Source organism: Vulpes lagopus, chromosome X (genome assembly GCF_018345385.1).
Source record: "Vulpes lagopus strain Blue_001 chromosome X, ASM1834538v1, whole genome shotgun sequence".
Taxonomy (NCBI): domain Eukaryota; kingdom Metazoa; phylum Chordata; class Mammalia; order Carnivora; family Canidae; genus Vulpes; species Vulpes lagopus.
This window is the reverse complement of record NC_054848.1, coordinates 74799080-74826114: the sequence shown is the minus strand read 5'-3', so window position 1 is coordinate 74826114 and position 27035 is coordinate 74799080. Positions and strand designations below refer to the sequence as shown.

The window sequence follows — 27035 nt, the reverse complement described above, 5'->3', positions numbered from 1 at the left end:
ACATCGGGTTTCCTGCATGGAGCCTGCTACTCCCTCTCCCTCTGCCTGTGTCTCTGCCTCTCTCGTGCTCTCTCTGAATGAACAAATAAAAATAAATCTTTAAAAAAAATAAATAAAAAATAAAATAAAAGATCACCCAAGGTGATTGTAATGTGCAGTTGGGGTTATGATCCTCCAATTAGGGCTGTGGTTCACAAGCTTGTCTGCATAATAAAATTCCCCAGGGATCTTTTAAATAAGCTTCCAAAATTCAGCCCACACCCTCCAATTAAATAATTAAATAATCACAACCTCTGGGGTGGGACATAGGCGATGGTAATTTTGAAGTTTACACAGTGATTCCAATGTGCAGCCACAGTGTTAGGTTATTTGATTGTTTGGGGGTTGGAAGGGAGAAGAGAATGATTGTCATTTGCTGAGATGTAAGTCCTCCAACCCTTCACCTTCAAAATCACATTGCCAATTTATAATTTACAGGGTCACCATTGTCATTTTTCTAAGAGATGTATTTCAAAATGACATGGCCATAAAATGCAGTCATGAACCAATTGAAGCTCCCTCAGAGATTACCAATTAATTCAAGTGCAAAAGCACAATTGAAATGGAATATAATTATGTCTCAGATTTAAAAATTTTCCATCAGTTGATTTGGTTCTATCATTATATGTATTTCCACATTATATCTCCCATTGTTTCTTCTCAAAGGAGATTAAGTGGGATTGCAATGCTGACGTCTAACCCAGATTCATATAGTGGAGGAACATGTCAATATCAAGTCCATTCCTAACTTGTTAGGGATCGTCAGAGTACACGGAGGGAGAGGGGTCATTGTTCTGAGGATCTAAAAGAAAGGAATTTATTTATTTATTTAAAATATTTTATTTATTCATGAGAGACACAGAGAGAGGCAGAGACACAGGCAGAGGGAGAGAGAGAAGGAGGCTCCCTGTGGAGAGCCTAACGTGGAACTCAATCCCAGGATTCCAGGATCACAACCTGAGTCAAAGGCAGACGCTCAAACACCGAGCCACCCAGGCGCCCCTAAAAAAGGAATTTAGATATGTAAAAGTCTTGGGATTTACTGCTTGCATTTTCCTGATCACCTGTATTTATAACCAATCCAAGGAATACCTAAGAAGAAAGGGCTTTATTCTATATATTTAGCTATGTAATAGTTTTCCTCCTCTAACTAGGAGGAGGAATGATAAACTAGACCATAAGGTTTGAAAGCATAAGGGCTATATCCTATTTACTGTTTTATCTTTGTTTAGCACCCAGTCCAGTGTCTGGAATGTGCAGATGCTCAGAGAGGCAATATAGCCTACTGGCCAAGAGGACTGGCTTTGAAATCTGTCTGACCTGGCCCTGAATCCTGGCTCCATCACTTACATGCTGTGTGACCTTGGGTGAGTTACTTAACCTCTCCAGCCCTCTGTTCCCTGCCCCCACTCCCTGGAAAAGAAGGGTAATAGTAGTACTTAGATGATGGGATTGTTGTGACCCATTCAGCAAAACATTATTTGTAAAGCACATAGTTTGTGTGCATGAAGGTGGGAGTTAATAATCCAATTATTTGTTGAAGGAATAAATGGATGTCATAGCCTACTTTCCCTTCCCTCTCTTGAGAGTAACAAGCAAAAATAACGTAATCAATTTGGTTTCTGTAAGACTTCAATACTTAATTTCAGGCAAATAAAACCAACCACACATTGGAAAAAGTCTCTTCCATGTTGGTGTTTCTCAGCATTTATGTTATAGTCAAATATTGCAACTTCTAGTAAAAAGTTTAAATACAGTTTGGAGAAAAAAATGAAGCACAGAAACAGATAAGGCCATCCCTCTCATTTTGTCACCCTCAAAATATTGGTTGCTAAAATAACCCACTTGTCAAATCCTTTGTACTGCTGTGAGAAGTGCTAATGTAAGGCATGTTTTCTGAAAATAACCGTGATGAGGTGTCATGAATTAAGGGCTTTGGTACAGAAATGATAAAGTTCCCTTCTGGATACAATAGCTCAGGATCATAAATTGCACATAACCTCTACTGGCTTACCCTTTCCACCTCCTAAAAGGAAACTTGTTTTTAGGGGTGGGTTTTTTTTTTAAACTAAACATACTATAAATGCTGCATAGGATCCTAGATTGGATCCTGAACAGAAAAAGGACATTAGTGGAAAAACCGGTGAAGTCTAAATAAAGCCTGTAATTTAGTAAATAGTATTGTACTATATAGTTAGTGTCATAGTTTTGATCAATGTACAGAGTTATATTGGGTGTTAATGTTGGAAACTGAGGGAAGTGTATATGGGAGTTCTACTATGTTTACAGTTCTTTTGCACATCTAAAATTATTTCAAAACAGTTTTAAAAAACGAACCCTTAACATAGTCTTTTAAAAACTAAATATCCTGATTGAAAGCTAATTCTAATAAAACCAAGTGTGTTCAGGCCAGGGCTTCAGGGATAGAATAGTGAGTGCTCACCTAGATACTCAGTTATGTGCATAAGCATTACCTGTGACAAGGTGACAAGGGACAGGAGTAACATGTAGCAATTATTTTACAATAAGGTGTTTCTGGTAGCCTATCAAAAATAGTTCCTTTCTTTCAGTATAAGTTAGCCTGGTTCAAAACACAGCACACTGACCTAAAAGAGGTCCAAATATAAATGCTTCAGTCAAAGACATATAGGGTGTCAGAATGGATTAAAAAAAAAAAAAGACCTATCTACATGTTGCCTACAAGAGACTCATTTTACACCTAAAAATACTGCAGAGTTGAAATGAGGGTATGGAGAAATATTTATCATGCAAATGGATGTCAAAAGAAAGCTGGAGTAGCAATACTTATATTGGACAAACTAGACTTTTTTTGAAGATTTATTTATTTATTTGAGAGTGCGGAGTGGAGGGAAAGGCAGAGGGAAAGAATCTCAAGCAGACTCCCTGCTGAGTATAGAGCCAGACACAGGCTCAGTCTCACGTACCTGAGATCACAACCTGAGCTCAAACCAAGAGTCAGACACTCAACTGACTGAGCCACCCAGGTGCCCCTGGACAAACTAGACTTTATTTTTTTTCTCTCTCTTTTTTTAAGATTTATTTATTTATTTATTCAGATAGATAGATAGATATAGAGAGAGGCAGAGACACAGGAGGAGGGAGAAGCAGGCTCCATGCCGGGAGCCCGACACGGGACTCGATCCCGGGACCCCAGGATTGGGCCCTGAGCCAAAGGCAGGCGCCAAACTGCTGAGCCACACAGGGATCCCCCCAAACTAGACTTTAAAACAAAGGTAACAAGAGGTAAAGGGGGGCACAATATAATAAAGGGGACAATCCAACAAGAAGATGTAACAGTTATAAGTAGTTATGCACCCAACATGGGAGCACTCAAATACACGAAACAATTATTAACAGACATAAAGAAATGAATTGATTATAATACAATAATAGGAGGGGACTTTAACACCCCCACTTATATCCGTGGACAGACCATTTAAACAGAAAATCAACAAGGAAACAATGGCTTTGAATGACACCCTGGACCAGATGGACTTAACAGATAAAATCGGAATATTCCATCCTATGGGACACCTGGGTGGCTCAGTGGTTGAGCATCTGCCTTCCGCTCAGGGCGTGATCCTGGAGTCCCGGGACCACGTCCCACATTGGGCTCCCTGCATGGAGCCTGCTTCTCCCTCTGCCTATGTCTCTTCTTCTCTCTCCGTGTGTCTCTCATGAGTAAATAAATAAAATCTTTAAAAGAAAAAAACATTCCATCCTAAAACAGCAGAATACACATTCTCTTCAAGTGTATGTGGGACATTTTCCAGAACACATCACATATTAGGTCACAAATAAGGCCTCAACAAATATAAAAAGATTGAACTCATACTGTGCACCTTTTCTGACCACAATGCTATCAAACTAGAAGTCAACCATAAGAAAACATTTTGAAAGACTACAAATACATGGAGGTTAAACAACATGCTACTAAAAATGAAGGGATGAACCAAGAAATCAAAGATTAAAAAAAAACATGGAAACAAGTGAGAATGAAAATACAACCATTCAAAACCTTTGGGATGCAGCAAATATGGTCCTAAGAGGGAAGTATATGGCATTACAGGCCTATCTTAAGAAGCAAGAAAAATCTCAAACAACTTAACCTTATACTTAAAGGAGCTAGAAAAAGAACAACAAATAAAGTCTAAAGCTAGCAGAAGGAAGAAAATAATAAAGATTAGAACAGAAATAAATGATATAAAACTAAAAAAAAAAAAACCAATAAAACAGATCAATGAAACCAGGAGCTGATTCTTTGAAACAATTAATAAAAGTGATAAACCACTATCCAGACTTATCAAAAAAAGAGAAAAGACTTGAATAAATAAAATCAGAAATGAGAGAGAAATAACAACCAACATCACAGAAATACAATTATAAGAGAATATATGAAAAACTATATGCCAACAAATTAGACAACCTGGGAGAAATGGATAGATTCCTAGAAACAAACTACCAAAACTGCAACTGAAGAAATAGAAAACTTGAACAGATTGATAACCTGGAAAGAAATTGAATCAGTAGTCAAAAATCTCCAAAAAAACAGAAGTCCAGGGCCAGGTATGCCTGGGTGGCTCAGTGGTTTAGCGCCTCCCTTCAGCTCGGGGTGTGATCTGGGGTCCTGGGATGGAGTCCCGCATCGGGCTCCCTGCATGGAGCCTGCTTCTCCCTCTGCCTATGTCTTTGCCTCTCTCTGTGTCTCTCATGAATAAATAAATAAAATCTTTAAGAAAAAAAGTCCAGGGCCAAATGGCTTCACAGGTGAATTCTACTGAACATTTAAAGAAGAGTTAATACCTATTCCTCTCAAATTATTCCAAGAAGTAGAAAAGGAAGGAAAACTTCAGACTCATTCTATGAGGCCAGCATTACCCTGATATCAAAACCAGATAAAGACTCCACTGACAAAAGAGAACTACAGGCCAGTATCCCTGAGGAACATGGATGCAGATATTCTCAATAAAATACCAGCAAACTGAATCCACCAATACATTAAAAGAATCCTTTACCATGATCAGGTGAGATTTATTCCTCGGTTGCAAGAGTGGTTCAGTATTTGCAAATCAGTCATAGTGATATACCACATTAAGAAAAGAAAGGATAGGGGATCCCTGGGTGGCTCAGCAGTTTAGAGCCTGCCTTTGACCCAGGGCCTGATCCTGGAGTCCCGGGATCGAGTCCCACATTGGGCTCCCTGCATGGAGCCTGCTTCTCCCTCTGCTTGTGTCTCTGTCTGTCTTTCATGAATAAATAAATAAAATCTTTTAAAAAAAGAACCATATGATCATTTCAATAGATGCAGAAAGAGCATTTGACAAGGTACAGCGTCCATTTGTGATAAAAACTCTCAACAAAGGTATAGAGGGAACATACCTCAGTGTAATAAAGGTCATATATAAAAAACTCACAGCTATTATCCTCCTCACTAGGGAAAAACTGAGAGGTTTTCCTCTACAGGCAGGAACAAGACAGGATGTCCACTCTCACCACTGCTATTTAACATAGTACTGGAAGTCCTGGCCACAGCAGTTAGACAACAAAAAGAAATAAAAAGTACCCTAAATCATCAAGAAGTAGTTAAACTTTCACTATTGGCAGATGACATTATACTCTATATAGAAAACCCTAAAGAACACCAAAAAATGTGCTAAAACTGATACATGCTTTGAGTAAAGTTGCAGGATACAAAGTTAACATACAGAAATCTGTTGCATTTCTTTTTTTTAAAAGTAGGCTCCACATATAAGTGAGATCATATAATTGTCTTTCTCTGATTGACTTATTTCACTTAGCATAATATCCTCTAGTTCACTCATATGTGGAATTTAAGAAACAAAACAGAGGATCATAAGGAAAGAGAGGGAAAAAATGATGAAATCAGAGGAGACCAACTGTAAGAGACTCTTAATCATAAGAAATAGAGGGTTGCTGAAGGGGAAGTAGGTGAGGGGACTGGGTAACTGGATGATGAACATTAAGGAGGGCACATGACATGAGAACTGGGTATTATAATAAGACTGATGAATCACTAATCTCTACCTCTGAAACCAATAATACATTATATGTTAATAATTGAATTTAAATAATATTTAAAAAATAAAGTAGGCTCCATGTCCAATGCAGGGCTTGAACTCACAACTCTGAGATCAAGACGTGAGATCACGAGTGAGATGCTCTACCAACTAAGCCACCCAGGTGCCCCTGTGGCATTTCTATACACCAATAATGAAGCAGTAGAAAGAGAAATCAAGGAATCAATCCCATTTTTTACAATTGTATCAAAAACAATGAAATATCTAGGAATAAACCTAACCCAGGAGGTGAATGACTTGTAATCTTAGAATTGTGAAACACTGATGAAGGAAATTGAAGGTGACACAAAGAAATGAAAAACCTTCCATGTTCATGGATCAGAAGAACAAATATTGCTAAAATGCCTATACTATCCAAAGCAATCTACACATTAATGTGATCCCTATCAAAATGCCAACAGTATTTTTCATAGAGCTAGAACAAATATTCCTAAAATTTGTATGGAATCACAGAAGACCCTGAATATTCAGCTAAAGCCACCTTGAGAAAGAAAAGTAAAGGAGGAGGCATCACAATTCTGGACTTCAAACTATATTACAAAGCTATAGTTACTGAAACAGTATGGTACTGTCACAAAAATGGACACATAGGTCAATGGAACAGAATAGAAAACCTGGAAATGAACTCACAACTATATGGTCAATTAATCTTTGGCAAAGCAGGAAGGAATATCCAATGGGAAGAAGTCTTTTCAACAAATAGTGTTGGGAACTGGACTACTTTCTTACACCATACACAAAAATAAACTCAAAATGGATGAAAGACCTAAATGTGAAACAGGCAACCCATCAAAATCCTAGAGAATACAGGCAGTAACCTCTTTGACATTGGCCATCGGAGCTTCTTTCTAAATATATCTCTAGAGGCAAGGGAAACAAAAGCAAAAATAAACTGTTAAGAGAAAGGGGAACCCTCTTGTACTGCTGTTGGGAGTGCAAACTGATGCAGCCACTGTGCAAAACAGTATGGAGGGTCCTCAAAAAGTTAAAAATAGAACTACCCTATGATCCAGCAATTTCACTACTAGGCATTTGCCCAAAGAATACGAAAATACTAATTCAAAAGATACATGCTCCCCAATGTTTATAGCAGTGTTGTGTACAATAGCCAAACTATGGAAACAGCCAGTGTCCATTGACTGATGAATGGATAAAGAGGTGGTATGAATATATATAAAATGGATTATTACTTAGCCCAAAAAAGAATGAAATTTTGCCACTTGCAGTGACAAATATAGTATTAGAGAGTATTATGCTAAGCGAAGTAAGTCAGAGAAAGACAAATATCATATAATTTCACTCATGTGGAATTTAAGAAACAAATGAGCAAAGGGAAGAGAAACAAACCAAGAAAGACTCTCTCTCTTTTTAAAGATTTTGTTTATTTGAGAGAGAGAGAGAGAGAGAGAGAGAGAGAGCACAAGGTGGAGGGGACAGGGGCAGAGGGAGAGAGAGAAGCAGACTCCCTGTTGAGCAGGGAGCCTGATGCGGGACTTGATCCTAGGACCAGGAGATCATGAACTGAGCCGAAGGCAGACACTTAACCAAGTAAACCCAGGTGCCCCAAGAAATATACTTTTTAAAAAAAGATTTTATTTATTTATTCATGAGGGACAGAGAGAGAGGCAGAGACACAGACAGAGGGAGAAGCAGGTTCCTTGCAGGGAGCCTGATGTGGGACTTGATTCCCAGACTGGGATCACATCCTGAGTCAAAGGCAGATGCTTAACTGCTGAGCCCCCCAGGAGTCCCAAGAAATAGACCCTTAAGTATAGAGAACAAACTAATGGTTTCCAGAGGGGAGGTGGGTGGGAGAATGAGTGAAGTAGGTGATAAGGATTAAGGAGTACACTTGTGATGCACACAGGGCAATTTGTGGACATGTTAAGTTACTATATTGTACATCTGAAATTAACACTATGTTTACTGGAATTAAAAACTTAAAAAATAAAAACGTTAGAAAAAGGAGGTCCAAATATATATGTTGTCTTAAACTCCCATTTTAGAGTTTGGTCAGCTAGGTATTGGGAAGGAGTTTCTCACTGTAGTGCTAAGCCTGAAATGGTAATTGTGCCCTGAACATGAGAGGAGTGGGAAGAGTAAGGGCCCAGCCCATTTTTTTTAAAGATTTTATTTATTTATGACAGAGAGAGAGAGAGGCAGGCTCCATGCAGGGAACCTGACATGGGACTCAATCCCGGGTCTCCAGGATCACACCCCAAGCTGAAGGTGGCGCTAAACCGCTGAGCCACTGGGGCTGCCCTGGGTCCAGCCCATTTTAAAGCACCAGCTCCCTTAGCATTCCGTTCCTTTTCTCTTCCCTGGATCCAAAGAACTGTGGCATTAACTCCTGTATCAGCCAAAAGGCAGGTGTTTCTGTAACCTAGTTTGACCACCATGACAATTTTTAAAAGTTTTGGTGGAGGGCGAGTGGAATTTAAAAGAACTATGACACTCTTTGTTCTCTTACGTTCTTGAGGGATGAACCCTTCTGTGTATGTTTGTCATAGTTGCAATCAGCATGTGTATGTGCTGTTTTCACTTAACATTATTTTACATTCTGCTTCCCACTTGTGCTGTGTACATAATTGTCATCTTTAATGGCTAGGTAACATTCCATTGTATTGAATAGCATGATAGTTCTTAGGACTGCGCTCATTTTTCTAAGCAGATATAAAAGGCTTGCCGTCTCTTAGCACCAGAGCTCTATTTTAGTTCCTGGAAGTGGAGACTAGCATGAGCGTGGGATTGCGTGGGGTTCGTGAGTCATCATCACACAGCAGTTTGAGTGCTTTGTTAACATCACTCTGCCCACCAGTCGACAGCAGAGCCTCTGGGTTCCCTGGACCTGAGCCGTGCACTTCATAGGCATAGTGATGAAGAGCCTTGACTCCCACAACCCCCAGCTGATACTATTTCTGTGCCAACAGCAAGAAGTTCTTGCTGCTTTCTCACTCACCTGGGATAACTCCACCTGTGTGTCTCATAGAGATTGATATGAGAGAAAAGGCAGGGAGAGTGGGAGGATGGATTATTCTAGCTAAAGAAGTAAGGTACAGGTAAGGGTGCCATGACTACAGTTCATCTCGGCACACCTGTGAAAATGAAGTAGGATGTGGGGATGGTTTCCAGTCCTGGCAAGCTAGGCAATAGCTCTCATTCTCTACCCCCTTCCTCTCAGAAATCTGTTTTGGTCATCCAGTAAAGGGTTAAAGGAGGTTAGAGACAAAGCAGGGAGTCCAGGTGTGACCTCTGCCCCTCAGGTGGCTAATGGCATTTTATGCTTGAGAATGCTAATAGGTGAGGTTCTCCTGAGAAGAGTTCTATTCAGTGCATTTGGTTAAGTCTCACTAGTAGCAACTGCCTTGAAAATGAGTGATTCTGATTGGTTACTGGGAGGGAAGAGATATCCAGAACACATGGCCCAAGCACCAAACACTCAGATATTCAAGGGGGTTACAGCTATGTTAGCTACTATTGGTTTCCATGCTCTGATCCTAATTGATGACTGTTCTTTCTTAACTCTTACTGTGTACTCACTATATGATCTATGTTCTGCAGATCACACTGGATACCAGTACTGCTGACAGGGTACTCCTGGCATGTAGAAACAACATACAAATGAAGAGTGGTGTGTAGATGTCAGGAGTTGAAAATCATTGCAAACAGAGGGACCCCCCCCACCACCTCTGCATATTGAATTTTCTATTTGAAAACCCAGGCTTGTCTTATAATACAAACAGACAAGTACTCAGAGCCATATGGGGTTTGTTGAATGATGGACCAGGGCCTTTTGCTTACACAGAGATTCTGACAAGGAGCTAAGCCTTAAAAGTCCTGGAGGAGGGAGGCCAAGACCTTGACAATGAAAGGAACGAAACTTCCAAGTCAACCACTTGCTTGAAAGAAAATTTGGGGCAGCCCCGGTGGCTCAGCGGTTTAGCGCCACCTTCAGGTGTGATCCTGGAGACTGGGGATCCAGTCCCACGTCGGGCTCCCTGCAGGGGGCCTGCTTCTCCCTCTGCCTGTGTCTCTGCCTCTCTCTCTGTCTCTGTGTCTCTCATGAATAGATAAATAAAATCTTAAAAAAAAAAAAAAGAAAATTTGCCCTCTAGGGTTGAGGGGCTATCCCTATTCTAGGTCTTGGGCTGCCATGTTGAGACATGGATTCGTAAGACCTCTTTGGCAGATTTAGGATTTTCAAAGGCAAGGATATTGGAGGCAGTGATTAGCAGTGGTTGTAGTTACCCTAAATTCTCAATGCTATTTTTACATTAGAATCCAAGGCCTCTCTCTTAGGGTTGTCCTTTACAGAAAAGAGGATCTCTTTCCCAGAAGGGAGGTGTAGCTCTCTAATGATCTAAGCTTCTCCCCTAATCATAATAATAGTAGCTAACATTTAATGAGCTACTTATTATGTGCCAGGCACGATGCTAAGCATTTTTATATGGATTTTCCCCTTTGATCCTGACAACTCTGTGAGGTAGGTACTCTTATTTCTGTCTTCACTGGGGGAAATTGCCAGAGTTACCCAGCAATTTGGGATTTGAGATTCGGAAAGTACAGTAACAGACTGTAGCAACAAAATTAAGATTCACTCAAAAAATAAATAGAGGTATACAGGCTGTATTTGGGGGATTTTCTTTAAATAACTTTGTGATTGATGGAGTCTATGTACAAAAATTTGGTTAACATTCAGGAACACATACAGAGGGAAGTGTGCCAATATACTGAAATGCAGTTTTATTAAGTTGCTTCAGCTTAAATTCTCCAACTTGCCCACATTTAATGGTAGCACTCCCACCCCTCTTTAACCACACTTCCCTCTTGGCTGAGAAAGTATGCCTGCCTCATAAACATACATGCCATAAAGACAAATGTGGATGATACAGTTTTCTTAAGAACACTAGTTTGTTCAATTACATTTCCTGTTTGATAAAACTCTTCTTCAGTAGAGAGCTTTACTGAATCTCTGGGTGAAAATGATTGTTAACAGAATTCTCCAGTGACATTTGTTAGGCAGTTTGGAGGATAGTAGGTGGGTCAGCAGTGGCCAGGGGAGACCCACAGAGGAAGCAGTATTTTTGAACAGGAAAAATAGAGTACTGGCTCAGGCACACCGGAGATAGGGATCTTAAGAGCAGCTCTGAAAAAAAAAAAAGCAGCTCTGTCAGTGATCAGCTGTGCAATCTTGGGCAAGTCACATAACCTCTCTGTACCCCAATCTTCTCATCTTTAGGCAACTGAGGTTGGACTAGAGACTCTGTAAGTTAACTTCCAGCTCCATGATTAATAGTCTGAGCCTCAATCAGAATCCTATCAAAAATCCACAAGGGGGGGCACCTGGTTGGCTCAGTCAGTTGGGTGTCTGCCTTTAGCTCAGGTTATGATCTCAGCGTCCTGGGATCTAGCCCTGGGTTGTCATCAGGCTCTCTGTTCAGCAGGGAGTCTGCTTGTCCATTTCCCTCTGCATCTCTCCACCCCCCCTCCTGATCTCTCTCTCTCTCTCTCTCTCTCTCTCTCTCTCTCTCTGTGTCTCTCATGAATAAATAAATCTTTAATCGAGATTAAAGCCAAAGGCAGTCGCCCAACCACTGAGCCACCCAGGCATCCCTCATATAAATAAAATCTTAAAAAAAAGATCCACAAGGTGCCTCGGGTGGGTTTTTTGGAGATAAGGCCATGTGTAATGTGTAATAGCAAGTGATGTAGACTTAGACAGTGTTCAACCCTCTAGATGGGTTTATAAGACTGATGCAAGGTTTTTATCCTCCAGAAACAATTATGGGCTAGTTGGCTTATCTTGCCAGGTGAAGCTGTATAAGGTAGAATTTAAGAGCACGAGTTATGGGGGTGCCTGGGTGGCTCAATCCATTAGGCATCTGCCTTTTGCTTGGGTCATGATGCCAGGGTTCTGGAATCGAGTCCCACATCAGGTTCCTTGCTAAGGGAGGGAGTCTGCTTCTCTGCCCCTCCCCCCTGCTCGTGCTCTCTCTTACTTTCTTTCTCTCAAATAAATAAAATCTTAAAAAAAAAAGAGCTGGAGTTATGGAGTTGGACCTTAGTCCAAAAACCAGTTCTGCCACTTCCTAATGGGTGCCCTGGGCCAAATGATTTGACCTGTCAGTTTCTGCTTCTATAAGATGATGATAATAGTACTGACCTCATAGGCTTGTGAAGGTGAAAGGTAATAGTATGTAAAGCACTTAGCCCAGCACCTGGCAAAATAGAAAGTCAGTCATCTGTATCTGCTACAACTAGTGGTGTGCTTATTTCTATCAGTGTAATTCTCCTGACTTGGCCGTGGCTTCACTTCAGCACTTTTCCTGGATGTAGCTTTTCCTTTCAGCATGGAGTTTGAGAACAGCATAAACAGATCTTCCTGGCCTAATACCAGCTCTAGAGTCAGATCTGGATTCAAATCCCTGCTCTGCTTCTTACAGGGTGTGGGACCTTGGGGCAAGTTGTTGAACTCATCTGTTCCTTAGTTCCCTCATTTGGAAAATGCAGGCAGGGATACTGCCTACCCTTAAGGGTTTTTGTGAATAAGATAATGTGAGGAACTGAGGCCTGTGCCTCAGGCTTGACATCCAGAAGGCACTCAAATGGTGGCTGTGGTACTGATGATGCAAGTAATATAATAGTTGTAGTAATAGTAAATACTACCAATACTCCTCTATTCTTCTTTGCCAAGGTCATCTTCCTTCTCAAATGGATGCCACCTAACTTTTCTTGAGCCCCTCAACAAGTATAAGCTTCATTTGACAGCTAGAATGTAGATGTATAGGGACAATGGGAGTCCTCAGGATTGTGATGTTAGAGTAGGTGGACTTGTAGGGGGACTTTAGAGGTGTTAGCAAATAGAAGTAAAAAACTGAGAAGTCCTGATGGTCTTAAAGATGAACCCATTTACTGAGGGAGGGATATGAGATTTTTTTTTTTTTTTGGACTTCCCTCCATGTTTCTCTTTAGTACTCTGTTGTTAAAAGTCTAATAAGAGAAAGAAAACAGCCAGTCACTGCAAGTGAAGCTAAGCACCGGGTTTCTTGTCCTTCCCAGATCACTCCCATTTGGGGTGGTGTTGGTCCCTACACCCAAGGGGGTGTAGACTGCACCCCTCCAGGCACCTGCCCTCTGCCTTGGCCTCGTGCTTTCTCTCAGTCTTGCTCTCTTTCCTCTCCCCTTTAAGTAATACTGACCACAGGATCCAAAGGCTTCTTCGCAAGGGTTTTCCAGTAACATCTCTGTGTCCCAGGTCTCCGTTTTTTGTTTTTTGTTTTTTGTTTTTTGCCCTTGATTCTGAGGTTATAGAAATGAAAAATGGATTTCAATTCTGGACAGAGATTTAGGGGTAGTTTCTGGCATCTAGAAAAACACTTCCTCTGCTCTTCTACCAGATTTCTTCCATTCAGCTCTCATCCTTACCCCTTATCCACAGAGCAGTGCCTCTCTCCTCCTCTTCCATGACCCTGGCCAATTCTGGGCCCCTCTGTACAGTTATAACAACCCAAATGTCTGGGGCAGCCTGAAGGGCTAGATCCCTTGGAGAGCAAAGGTCATGTAATATTGACAGTCGGGGTTCCAAGGAATGTTGAGGAGTGGCCATTAACAATGGGACTTCAAGGTCTCGCTTTTTTTTTTCTTTTAATGCCTTTATTGCATTGGGAGAGATTGTATATGCTTATTGTAAAAACTAAGAATTTCCAAAAAAACAAAAATCCAAAGAAAGTCACCTAGGCCTTTTCCTTCTCGAAATCACATAGTATCTCACCTTTAGAGAAAAAACACTGCTGATGTTTTGGTGATTTCTCTTTGGATTATTCTGTGCATGTATATGCATCACGCTGAACATGCTAGACTCTTATCTACCATTTTTTCTCACAAAAGATCAGGCTGTGAAAAACTTTCCACATCAGTAAATGTAAGTCAGCACTATCTCTTTTCATGTCTGCATAGTATTCTGTTGTATGAATGCACCATAATTTATTTCGCCATACCCCATTATTAGTCCTTCAGCTTTTTTCCAACTTGTAGCTGTTGTATACAATATTGGGTTTCCACATTTTTAAAGTTCTTCATTCACATACCCACACCCACACCCACCCACCCACACACACACACATTGAGAGAGGGAGACAGACACCCAAACTACTCACCATGAAGGTACCACTTAGGAGGTTGTACTTCCACCACTGGAAATCATAACCTTTAAGATAATCTGATAGCCGTGCTAACAAAGATTTTGTGTCAGCCAGTGCCGGAGTGCTGGGGCATCATACTGGGCTACCAGATGGTAGTCCCCAAGCACTCTCCCTGTACTTCATCCGCTGCTTCTAACCACCAACCATAGCATGAGAAAAGAGTTTCAGACTTACAATAGGAATACCCTTTTATAAATTGTGAGAGAAGGGCTGTGTATCTTTTCTGACTAATCACTGGTCCAACATTACCTTCAAAAAGATCTGGGATGAAAACTGGGTGTTATGCTATTTGTTGGCAAATTGAACACCAATAAAAAATGAATTTATATATAAAAAAAAAAGATCATCATCATCGGCGTTTGGATCTGGGGGCTGCGAGTCATCACTTTGATCATAGCAAAGCTCAGTAGTGTTCTGAGTTCTGTTTTCCCCAGAACATTCACCTTCCTCCATAGGTTCATCTAAAGCAAATGTTACTGATATATTCTTTTTAGGCCTTATTCTTTTTTTTTAAGATTTATTTATTTATGATCCCGGGACTCCAGGATTGCGCCCTGGGCCAAAGGCAGGTGCTAAACCGCTGAGCCACCCAGGGATCCCCTAGGCCTTATTCTTAAACCTTCTTTCTGGACAGCAAGAAGATGGAAGGGAAAAACAAAAAGTCAGTTGGTGCTTTGACAGTTCAGGCAGGGATTGGTCCCTGGGGACAGTAACATTTAAAGAGCCACTTACCTGTAGAATTGGCTTTAGGGGCCTAGCTTCCACTGAGCATTGTCCTAGGTGCTGTCTTTTTTCTTTTTTTTTTTTTTTTGGTGCTGTATTTTTTCTTTGGACATTCCCATCCTGGTAGCAAAGCTGAGGAAGAGAGGAAAGAAGCAGCAATAGTGATAATAGGCACACTTGAGATTCTTTAATTGAATGTAGCTATTACCCCATCCCTGCCATATGCTTTTGGACATTGAAAAGGACAACAGAGCAAGAGGACATTTAGGTCTTTTATTCCTCAAAATCTTAACTCCTGTTTTCTTTTTTTCCTATTTCTTCTTCTTTTCCATATTTGTGTTCTCGTTCATCTTTCCTTATTATTAGGAGGATCAGAGAACTGAAAGCAGAGAATGTAGGGTAGCTTTAAGACTTTTGGCCGTGGAATGTTTTCAATAAGCTTCTTAAGGGGCTCATGTTCCTTTTCTCCTCTGTGTGGCAAACCAGGCAACAGAAGCCCTGTTTTGGAGAAGCTCTAATACTGATAGGTTGGCTTTGCCTTTATACAATTCACCTCACTAACAGGGCCACTCAAGTTGTGCTGAGGGGAGAGTATAGTTAACAATGTTGGAATGTTCGTGGTCATTGCCTTAGCCTCATTTGGACCAACTGATCTTGAGACACTTGCTCAGCACTGCGCAGAATCGATATGCCACCCAGACCTCCCTGCATATGCTGAAGATTGACTCCTGCATCTCTTCTTATCAGCACACCTAACAGAGGCAGCTCAGTACCTGTCTGATGAGCATCTTTCCCCAGAGCCTCTGGTGCCCTTGGAGGTTGGAATGCTTGAGGTGAGTGGCTGTTGGCAAGTACACAGCTCTTCATATTTATCCCCAATGGCAGCTAATAGCCAGCACAGCCCTTCAATTATGGGCTGATGGTTCCTTCTTTGGAGATTTTTGATGGCTGAACAGGGTTCCTATGACAAAAGGGAAGAATAGCTTCTTCTTCTTTTTTTTTTTTTTTAAAGTTTTTACCTATTTATTCATGAGAGAGAGAGAGAGAGAAAGAAAGAGAGAGAGAGGCAGAGACACAGACACGGGCAGAGGGAGAAGCAGGCTCCATGCAGGGAGCCCAACATGGGACTTGATCCCGGGTCTCCAGGATCACACCCTGGACCGAAGGCAGCGCTAAGCCACTGAGCCACCCGGGCTGCCCAGAAGAATAGCTTCTAACCCAAGGGACTGGGACCCCTGAGTCCCAAAGTCCCAATTATTCTCAGCCAAGAGCAGAGGTACACTTAAACTCTGCTATGCCCAGAGAGGCTCTAAGACTTCCTAGGAGACACTCAGCCCTCATTCCTGAGAAGGTACATGAAAGACAGAAGTTAAGGTCCTTTAATAAAGTGATTGTGGTGTAATGTCCTGGATGTGTGACCTTGGGCAAGTCACCCATAGTCTCTGAGCCGTAGCTTTCTTATCCATAAAATGAAGATATGAGACTTCTAACTGTACAGAGCTATTTTGAAGGCCTAATAAGAAAGAAGATGTGAAAGTGTTATAAAAATGTTTTATTTATTGTCAGTGTTGAGTCAGAAATCATCACTGTAGATGTTGCCGTGGGGGAGAGGCTTTGCCTGAGACTCAGCAGATGGGGCTGATTATGGAATAGGCCAAGGGATGCATCAGCTGAGCTCGAGAGGGTGAGGGTGAGGCAGGGAAGGAAGGGGGGTTGATACGTACCACTTGGCACAGGGACTTGTTCTCATTCACTAGCCTTTTTAGGAGTAGATACTCAATAGTATCACAAGGTAGGAGGGCATCCTTCTTGTTTGTTTGCCAGGCTAGAGCAAGGCATTGGAGAGAGGGAGGGAAGAGAAGAGGAAGAGTGTAACAGAAATAGAGACCAAGGGTAAGCAAAGAAGGGAAAGAGGAGAAGAACCAATTCTAGTACAACTACTACATATCCAGGAACTAGCTTTAAAAACATAAGCAATGGGATGACGCAGAGATTCTTCTGGCTAACTCTCATTGGAGGAAAGAAGAGCACAGATCAATTGAATTCAAGATAATCCCAAGGCCTTGTTTCTCATTTCCTCTACACTATGCCACCAAACCTGAATTAGAATTGCTAACCGAGGGTTTAGCTAAGCCTGGGTGGCTCAGTTGGTTAAGCATCTGCCTTCAGTCTTGGGTCCTGATCCCAGGACCTGATCCCAGCCCAAGCCCTGTGTGTTGGGCTTCCTGCTCAGTGGCAAGTCTGCTTCTCCTTCTGCTCCCCCTGCTTGTGCTCTCTCTCTCTCTCTGTTAAATAAATAAATAAACAAACTATCTTTTTTAAAAAAAGAAAGAATTGCTAACCAGGATATGAACAGATTTGAAGGTTTTACACACTCTCTGAACCTCTGTTCATGCACGAGTTGGAAGTACTAATGAGGAATGAAAAAAAGCAAAAAGGGAGTGGGGGAAGGGTGAGGGTTGATGGGCCACCAGAACTATCACCAGAACTATTACCCTGGAATGAATGCTAGTTACATAACTCTGGGGTAGTTGGCCAAAGGAGGAGTCCATTAACATCAATTATACAAAATAGGGGTTGTTTTCTGCCACTTTTTCAGGATCAGAGACTGAAGGCAGAAAAGAAGGAAATTCAGGAAGGCAGTTTTCAGGAAGAGTTGAGGGAAGGGGGTTAAAGATCCAGATATTACTCTCCATTTCCCTTTGATGCTTGCCTTCAGAATTACCTTTCTTATGTATGTATGTATGTATGTATGTATTTATTTATTAATGAGAAACACAGAGAGAGAGGCAGTGTCATAGGCAGAGGGAGAAGAAGGCTCCCTGTGGGGACCTTGATACGGGACTTGATCCCAGGACCCCAAAGGCAGACGCTCAACCACTGAGCCACCCAGGTGCTCCCAGAATTACCTTCCTACAGTTAGGTAACATATTCTCCCATGACAGTATGTGGTAGAAAGTGGCTTTTGAAAACTTCCCCCAGAGGACTGTCCCCCTTTCCCTTACTGAGCTGAAGGGAAGAGGAGGTCAAGCAGGGTGTGACAAAGGGACCACCCTTCCTCTGCCTACTTCTCAGGGTACATGGGAAGGGGAAATTGGGCACAAAAGCAGAGTCTGACAATAGGATAGGATTCCCCACCACCCTTGTATCAGACAGTAGATGTGTCAAGATGATCTTCACTTCCTGCATGCGTCCTAAGTCACTGGAATCCAGGACAAAAATAAGTCCGTGTGCCTGCGCCTAGTAGTTTGACCAGATTTTTCGGCCCTTCATGTCTCCGTTCAGGTCATAGATGGAAACTTCATACTCGTCCAGCAGGAGTTTAGTCAATTCAGATTTCACACAATTGTCCATCCTACTGGGAAGTACTACACAGAGAAGAAAGGAGAAGCAACCACAAAGCAGAGAAATAGAGTTAGACATCATAATTTGTTAAACAGAGGATCCCGGGGTGGCTCAGCAGTTTAGCGCCTGCCTTCGGCCCCAGGGCCTGATCCTGGAGACCTGGGATCGAGTCCCTCATTGGGCTCCCTGCATGGAGACTGCTTCTCTCTCTGCCTGTGTCTCTGCCTCTCTCTCTCTCTCTCTCTCTCTCTGTCTTTCATGAATGAATAAATAAATAAAATCTTTAAAAAAGAAAAAGAATTTGCTAAACAATTACTTTAGATTAAACAATAGTTAGATGTAAGAATTTGTTAAACAATTTGTTTAACATTTCAAGGCTTGACCAGAGTTTGCCCTGAGGAAACCAAATGAGGCATCTTGCCATCATGCTCATAGTCACAGATTCATCTTCCTAAACCAGCACTTTGTCATGCTACCTTTTCCTGGTTCAGTAACCTTCAGTGAGTGCCCACTGCTCCGAGGATAGAATACTGATGCCTTTGCCTTCTGACCTGCCAGACCTGACTGGTGTCTACAGTGCTTCCGGTAGACACCCAGTTTCTTCCTCCCTCTGCTCCTTGGCTCATGGTCCTCCCACTCCACAAGAATGCCATGCTCTGTCTTGCCCTAGGCCTTCACAAGATGCTATTCCCACTGCTTAGGACACTCTTCTACCACTCTTTGGTGGAAACTTTTGGCTTTTAAAAAATAGATCAATTTAGATCTTGTTTCCACTAGAAAGCTTACCACTCACAGCACATATAAGTGCTATGAAATCTATGATTTTGTTATCTGAGCTAGAAACTACAACAGGACAGGAACCCTTTCAGTTTTATTCACCATGATATTCATGATGCTGAGCACAGAAAGTGGTACATAGCTGGCACAACAGATGAATATTTGTTGAATGAATTCTGATGAATGAATGAACAAGAGGCCCTTCTCTCCCACCCATTCTTCAAGGCCCAGCTCAAATAGCACTTTCTTTAGGAAGCCTCTCTGACCTGTCTGGTTCTCATTTCTCTCTTTTTGAGCACGTGGTTATTGAACTGGTTCTTGACCTCATTTTGTGCGTGTCCTGTCTTCCCAACTAAAATATAAGTTGTCAGGGAGGGGCTCTGCATTACCTTACATATAGTAGGTGTTCGACAAATGTTTGTGGTACATATTATTGTAGACGAAAATATGAAGTCCTCTTCCTCATATCTCCTCCAAGAAACCATTAGAAACTCAGATACATTTACTGTTTCAAGGCTATGGCCAGAGCATAGAATCCCATAGGGCATTCCATACCTCTTTCAGCTCCCATAGAAATGCAGTTCAAAAAGACAGTCTTTTTTTTAAAATTTTTATTTATTTATGATAGTCACAGAGAGAGAGAGAGAGAGAGAGAGAGAGAGAGAGAGAGAGAGAGAGAGGCAGAGACATAGGCAGAGGGAGAAGCAGGCTCCATGCTCCAGGAGCCCGACATGGGATTCGATCCCTGGTCTCCAGGATCGCACCCTGGGCCAAAGGCAGGTGCTAAACCGCTGCGCCACCCAGGGATCCCCAAAATGACAGTCTTATACACATTTTAGTCTTTTGAACTAACAGTCCTGGCCTGGGTCTCTCCCCATATAAGGAGTAAAATGATTTTATAGATTCTCTACACTCATACCTGGGAGTTTTAACACCAGAATCAGTAGCTTCTTATTTATATATAGTCTTAGATCTACCTATGACATTTTCCATGGGATTGCCAGAATGAGTCATTTAGCTGAGAAGTTGGTAAGAAACTTGAAAGTTTTACATGTATGTATGTGTGTGTATATATGCATATGTGTGTATCTTATTACACTCTAATGTGATCTTATAACTTGTATTTTCATGTTACTCAGTGATCTTAATTATAGTTTTCAGATTGCATAGTTTTCAGTCACAACTTTGGTGTGATATTTGCTATGTCTATTAGACGACTTAAAAATAGTGAGCGAATAGGTTGAAACTCTAAAGGTAATTTTTAAATCTTGTTTCCTGCATCCAGGCAAGCTTTATATCATCTTTTCCCTGTCAGAGCAAAACATTTTCCCTAGTTTTTTTTTTCTTTCTACTTGAAACCTTAGCAGTTCTTTCAATAGTGCAATCTAATGTTGGTGAACCATAGAAGCCATGAGAAGTTGTTTCCTGATTATTTACATTTCTTTTATTTCTGCTATTAATTTATAAACTCCCTGAGGACAGGTACTGAGTCCAATTTATCTCTCTATCTCTAGCAGAGTGTTTCATAAAGCACAGTCTGGGGACTCTCTGCTTTAGAGGTACAAGGAGGTGATTGTTAAGTTCTACTTTATACCAAATGAATAAGAACCCAAGCATTCATATGTTTAACAAACCCCTATAATTAAGAAAATCCCCAGTTAATTTTCCTGCACTTTAAAGCTTGAGACCCATTGCCTTAGAGAGCAGTGAAACTCAAGCCTATTGTGTCTCAGCATCATCTGGTGCACTTGTTAAGATTTTGAATCTGTGGGGCACCCAGACCATAGTATCTGAACCTTCAGGCACCTGAGTCAGTAGGCGTGAAATCTCCTCAGCTGATTCTGAGTTTTGGCTCTCAGTACTCATGATGCTCCTGGATCATTGTGGAGCATTTAAAACCTATGACGCTAGGCCTCATTCTTTGAAGGTTTGATGCCATACATCTGGGGTGGGACTTAGGCATTTTTTTTTAAAGCTCTCCAGGTAACTGAAATGTATAACCAGATTTGAGAAGCACTGCTCTAAATGCCCTGCTTGTGTTCATGCTTGGGTTTCTTGCCCCCATGTGACCATGCCAGACAAAACAGTTAGAGTGAATGGTGTCATTGATAATAGTGGTTTATCTTAAATGTCCCAAAATATTTTATAGTTGGCATCTTCAAATGTTCACACAATTTATAACTTGTAGATTGGAATTTCCTTCCTAAGCTATTATCTGTTCTTGGTAATCATAAACATTTGCAAGAGCAGGGGAGGCAAGCTATTGCATTTTGGGTACAGAGCAACCTACTAGATTGATTCTGGTTGTCCTGCATGGATAAAGATGGCCTGAGACATTCTTTAGAAAGTGACATCAAGGGTGCCTGGGTAGCTAAGTCAGTTAAGTAATTGCCTTCGGGTCAGGTCATGATCCCAGGGTCTTGGGATCAAGTCCCACATCAGACTGCCTGCTCAGCAGGGAGTTGGCTTCTCCCTCTGCCCTTCCCCCTGCTCATGATCTCTCTCTCTCTCTAAGTAAATAAATTAATTTTTTAAAAAAAGAATGTGATATCAGTGGCACTTTGCTTCTTGACCATTAAAAACTGGAATATTACTCAGCCATTAAAAACGACAAATACCCACCATTTGCTTCAACATGGATGGAACTGGAGGGTATTATGCTGAGTGAAATGAGTCAATCAGAGAAGGACAAACATTATATGTTCTCATTCATTTGAGGAATATAAATAATAGTGAAAGGGAATGTAAGGGAAGGGAGAAGAAATGTGTGGGAAATATCAGAAAGGGAGACAGAACATAAAGACTCCTAACTCTGGGAAACAAACTAGGGGTGGTGGAAGGGGAGGAGGGCGGGGGGTGGGGGTGAATGTGTGATGGGCCCTGAGGGGGGCACTTGACGGGATGAGCACTGGGTGTTGTTATTCTGTATGTTGGCAAATTGAACACCAATAAAAAATAAATTTATTATTAAAAAATAAAATAAAAGTGAAAAGCTAAAAAAAACCAAAAACTATTCTTTGAATAAAGTCACAATTATAAACCTATTGGCTTATGAATCAGCTCCAAGTTAGTCACCAAGCACAAGGCAAGTTATACAGTAACACATTAAATAGAGTACAGGTTCTTTCCTCTAGGAATTAGAATGAAAAGCAGGCATTGTTCTCACAGACAGAATAGCACATGGCTAATTGCAAATGAATGCTTCCCAAAACTGGCTGGCCATCAGAAACACCTGGGGAGTTTTTAAAAGCTAGATTCCCAGGCCCCACCAGAGTGGATGAGAATCTAGGAGAGGGGCTGAGTTGGGGCTCTAATAATTATCCTAGTAATCTTGTGATTTATCTCGGCTCCTTGATTTTTCCTGCTCCTCCTTACCTTTTTACTGTTTCTGCCTATCAGAGAACTGAGAGAGGCAGGGAGTCAAGTTTGCTGCCTATAAAGGGAAAGGACAGGGGATGGAGCACTTGTAAAACGGCAGTATGTTGTCAGAGGAGAATGGGGAAGAACATTCATCCCACAAATATTTATTGAGTACCTGCCTGAGGGTACTAGAAGCACAGAGACTAAAGATATAGAGCTGAAAAGATCTATTACTTCTCAAGGGGCTCACAGCCTAGGGGATGGACTTGCTATTGTACAGTGATGTTGTGATAAGTGCAAGGTAGAGGGAGGCAGAGAATTGAGTGGGAGCTGACAAAGGAGGTGCTGGGCATTAGGGGTGGCCCGGGTAGAGCTGGGGTCAAGCTTAGGCTTGTGTCTCAGGGCGTTTGATTAAGCAATTAGGTAATGAAGTGGATGAAATGCTAGGCAGTGAGACAGCATGTACAGAGTGTAGGCATGTGAACCAGAATGGTATGATCACAGAGAAATGGCAAATAATTAGTTTTGGCTTTAATCAGGGGGCATATTGCAGAGAGCATGGGCAAAGGAAGCTGGAGGTGAAGTCAAGGACCAAATTGTGGAGGACCTTGTATGCTGCTAAGGAATTTAAATTTTGTTTTGATGATAATGAGGAGACTTTGGTGTTGAGCAGGGAAGCTCCATGATCAGAGTTTTGGATTAGATCCTTCAGACAACTGTGTGGATTGAATACAGGATGGGGTGTGTGGGGAGGTGGTGGACAACTAGAGATCCCAAGATCAGCCAGCAGGCAGTCACTGTAGTTCAAGGAAATTGATACAGGTTTCAGGTAAACAACTAGCCTAGGAGTCAGGTTAGCCCTTTCCTGTACTTTTCTTTTTTTTTTTTTTTAAATAAAAACAATCCCCCAGCATTTATTGTCCTCTGGTAATAACATAAAGGTAATCAAAACAATACAAACAAGGGTTTTAGAACTATATTCCCAAACAAAGGACATCTAAAAAAACAAACTACATGGCCTTCTCAAGAACTTCTCACTTCTAGTTGGAGACACTTTGGAGCAGGGTAATATTATCTCCTTTTAGCATGATTCAACCCAGTTGTTTTTTTGACTTTGTTTTAGAATGAATCTCTTCGGTATCATCTAATACAAGGTTCATGTACTCATCAAAACCAATGACACAGCCCTCTATCTGCATGTTTACTTGCTCATAAAGCCACACCTGAATCCGAGATCTGTTTTGCAAGTATCTGAAGATGAGGTTGATGGGTGAACCATCACCTTCTGCGCTTTTTGGCCCTGACCACAGTACGCCATGGTGGAAGCTGACATGGACCACACTTCCTGTACTTTTCTGAGGCCCCAGGTTATGTAAAGCTCAGCCACATCATCATACCCCTTCTTTTATTTTATAAATGTCAATGGCATCGTATGCTGGGCTCCCCGATTGGCTGGCCAGCAGTCAAATGGGTTTTCACAACTAGAATAGTAGCTCCCTGAGATTCTGCGTGACTATTGCTTGAAATGTCAAGGTATTAAACTGGAGATCTGGTATTAGGCTTGCCTGTCTCTGAACTGACAACATTTCTCAAGCTCCAACCCTCTATATTAACTGTCACAAAGAGTTTCATGTTATTAAAATTCTTCATTATCCCATACTTGTCTCTCTTATCTAGACCAAATTCCACTTTGAGTTCTGAAACCAGACACTGTTCAAACATGCTATCCTTTATAATTGACTGCAGTACTTTACATAGTTTGAGCTTATTCATACTGACATAGAGAGGAACTTCAATTGGGATAACTTGTAAAGGGAGAGGTGACAACCATTACATAAACAGGCTGCTAATGCCCAAGGAGAGGTGTGTGTGTGTGTGTGTGTGTGTGTGTGTGTGTGCTAGGAAGTATTTATCCTCAAAAGAGGGAACCTGTGGGCCATGAAGTAGGCTAGGAAGGAATGATTATTTCATTGGTCCCTGGGGCCCATAGGAGACCTAGCCCTAATGTTCTTAATAATCCCTTACATCTTTGGAAAGCCTCCACAAGAACTGTTTTGCCTGAGTTGTCCAATCCAATGATGATGATGGTTACATTCCTGGAAATAGAAAAGAAAAATGAGCTGAAGCCTTAAAAAGCACTGCTAGTTCTGAGGATAAAGAATTCTACTCTTTGTTCATGTTGAGGCTCTGCATGCAGTAGTCCCAATGCATATACCATAAAAAGCATAGCCAAGGTGGTAGAAAGCGGTATGGGAACCCCCTCCTAAAGCCTGCAAGAATGCATTTTTCCCCCTCATTTACTTGCCTTGGAGAATTGGCCCTCCTCTCCCAACCTCGCCTCCAATCTTGGCAGATACTGCTTAATCACTTTCCCTCACAATGTAGATCATGAAGATTCCTCCTTTCAAGGACTTTGGGTGGATACATCAGAGGAAATGGTGGAATAGGTCTAGGGAAATAACTGCAATATTACCTTCGTGCCTCTTCAGTTGTCTTTAGCCGAGACCAGCTGGAAGTCAGCAGCTGGAACATTTTTCAGCTTGGTTCTTTAATATTAGGGGAAACAGATACATGAAAACTCAGCCCCAATGTTAACACTGAACCTAAGTCACCTTAGGACTACACAGGTGGTGATAAACAAGGTCTGAAGTCAGAAGTCCATAACTTCATTGTATCCAATCTTGTCTATAAATGTTACAGATGGAAAGACTGGTTATTCTTAACTCCACTGGAAGGTACCTGCAAAGATTTCTTATTAAAGCAACCCACCATGGGCATAACATCAGGTGTGGCCTGTCCCTTCAGCCATAGTTCATCCCATCATAGGAATATCTTCATTCAGTCCTGGGTGGGAGTGGGGTGTGCAGCAATGCCTTGGAGAAGAACCAGATTAGATCTCAAGAAGAACCTATTAGGGGACCTATTGTAAGTAACAGCTGTCCATTAGGCTTGGTTCTCATTGCTTCTGCTTCAAAAATGTGAGAATTGGTGACCCAATGGCTTAGATTTTCATACAATTTCTAGAGCTGTAAGGGACCTTAGAGATCACCTAGTCTAATAGAGTTCAAACATCAATCCAGGTGCCCCACTCTCAAAGACTGTAGGGAGCTGCATAAGCTCCCTGGGTGATTTCAAAGTGTGGCTGTGTTTGGAAGTGATCACCTAAGTAAAAAGGGCAATTTAGACAATCACTTCAAGGTTTATCCATGTTGGAGCATATATTTGTATTTTGTTCCTTTTTCTGGTTGGATAATATTCCATTGTGTGGATATACCAACATTTGTTTATCCATTCATCAGTTGATGGACACTTCGATTGTTTCTACTTTTTGGTTCATATGAATAATGCTGTTATAAACATTTGCATCCAATTTTCTAGACATGTGTTTTCAGTTTTCTTGGATATATACCTAGGAGTATAATTGCTGGGTCGCATGATAACTATGTTTAACCTTTTGAGGAAGTGCCAGATTGTTTTCCATAGTGGCTACAACATTTTACACTCCTACCAGCAGTACAGGAGGGTTCTTCCAATTTCTCCTCATCCTCACCAACACTTGTTGTCTTTTTGTTTATAGCTGTCCTAGTTGTTGGGAAGTGGTATCTAATTGTGGTTTTAATTTACATTTTCCTAATGACTAATTCTATTGGAGCCTGGAGCTGGGGGAAGTTCTGATTGGGTTAGCAAAGTACTGCAGCTGATACTTCAGATGGACTTTGCCTAGCTACCTAATGAACACAGTGCATGTCCAGCTTATCAAATAGAGACAGTTCATAGCATTACTTAGAGTTCAGTTTATTCCCTAGGAAAATCATCTGGCTCTCCATGAGGACCTCCTGGAGAATGGCTATGACTTTTGCTCAATGAAAGGGAAAACTTACATATGGACAGTGATCAAATCCAGCCTTATTCCTGCTTTGCTCCTGAAGCTGATAAGACCTGGAGCCTGAAACACCAGAGCCCAATTGTCTGGGTTTTATGATAGCCATCTCCCTTTGAGATGAGGCCAGTAACAGCTTCATGTCCATTTCCTGATAATTGGCAGAGCTTCCTAGCTTGATATCAGGCTCTCTGTATTTGTTAGTGCCACCAAGAAGAGTCAAACTGACATCACACAAGTTTTTCCTCAAGAACTCACTCTAAAGATGGATAAATAGGTTAACTGAGGAGGAAAACAATTGGATTAGGGGTTACTGGTCCCTTCTTTCATATCCAGTGTCTCTCATAGGTATCCTGGGATGAAATCACCTAAATTAGACCTTCAGATCTCTTTTCTATAAAATGGAGATAATGATATATTTTGCTTACCTTGAGGTGGTTAATTATTTATCTAATTGGAAGTTGGTTCTTTTTGGATGAAAGACATAAGATGTGTAGAGTAATAGGAAGGTGTATTGAGCTTTCTAGCCTTCTTGCCAGATTAGTACAGATCAGTTGCCTACTTGTGAAGGGTATGGTAGTGGCCTAACAA

The 27035-nt window shown here is 41.4% G+C and overlaps 2 protein-coding genes and 1 pseudogene across 2 annotated transcripts in view; 1 reads left to right on the top strand and 2 right to left on the bottom strand.

Moving 5' to 3' along the window:
- XKRX (XK related X-linked) overlaps positions 1–27035 on the top strand; it is a 104387-nt gene that overhangs the window by 18497 nt on the left and 58855 nt on the right. The window contains exon 3 of the mRNA XM_041740675.1: positions 1272–1406. Coding sequence (XP_041596609.1) covers positions 1390–1406 — 17 coding nt within the window. The 5' untranslated portion in view covers positions 1272–1389. The remainder of the gene's footprint in view (positions 1–1271; positions 1407–27035) is intronic.
- ARL13A (ADP ribosylation factor like GTPase 13A) lies at positions 13141–25096 on the bottom strand. The gene is given in 10 exon segments (XM_041741247.1): positions 13141–13148; positions 14746–14855; positions 14966–14985; positions 15092–15158; positions 15191–15214; positions 15856–16043; positions 16807–16907; positions 18151–18450; positions 24590–24660; positions 25038–25096. Coding segments are annotated over 10 exon segments (948 nt in total).
- Positions 23605–24161, bottom strand: LOC121482805 (annotated as a pseudogene).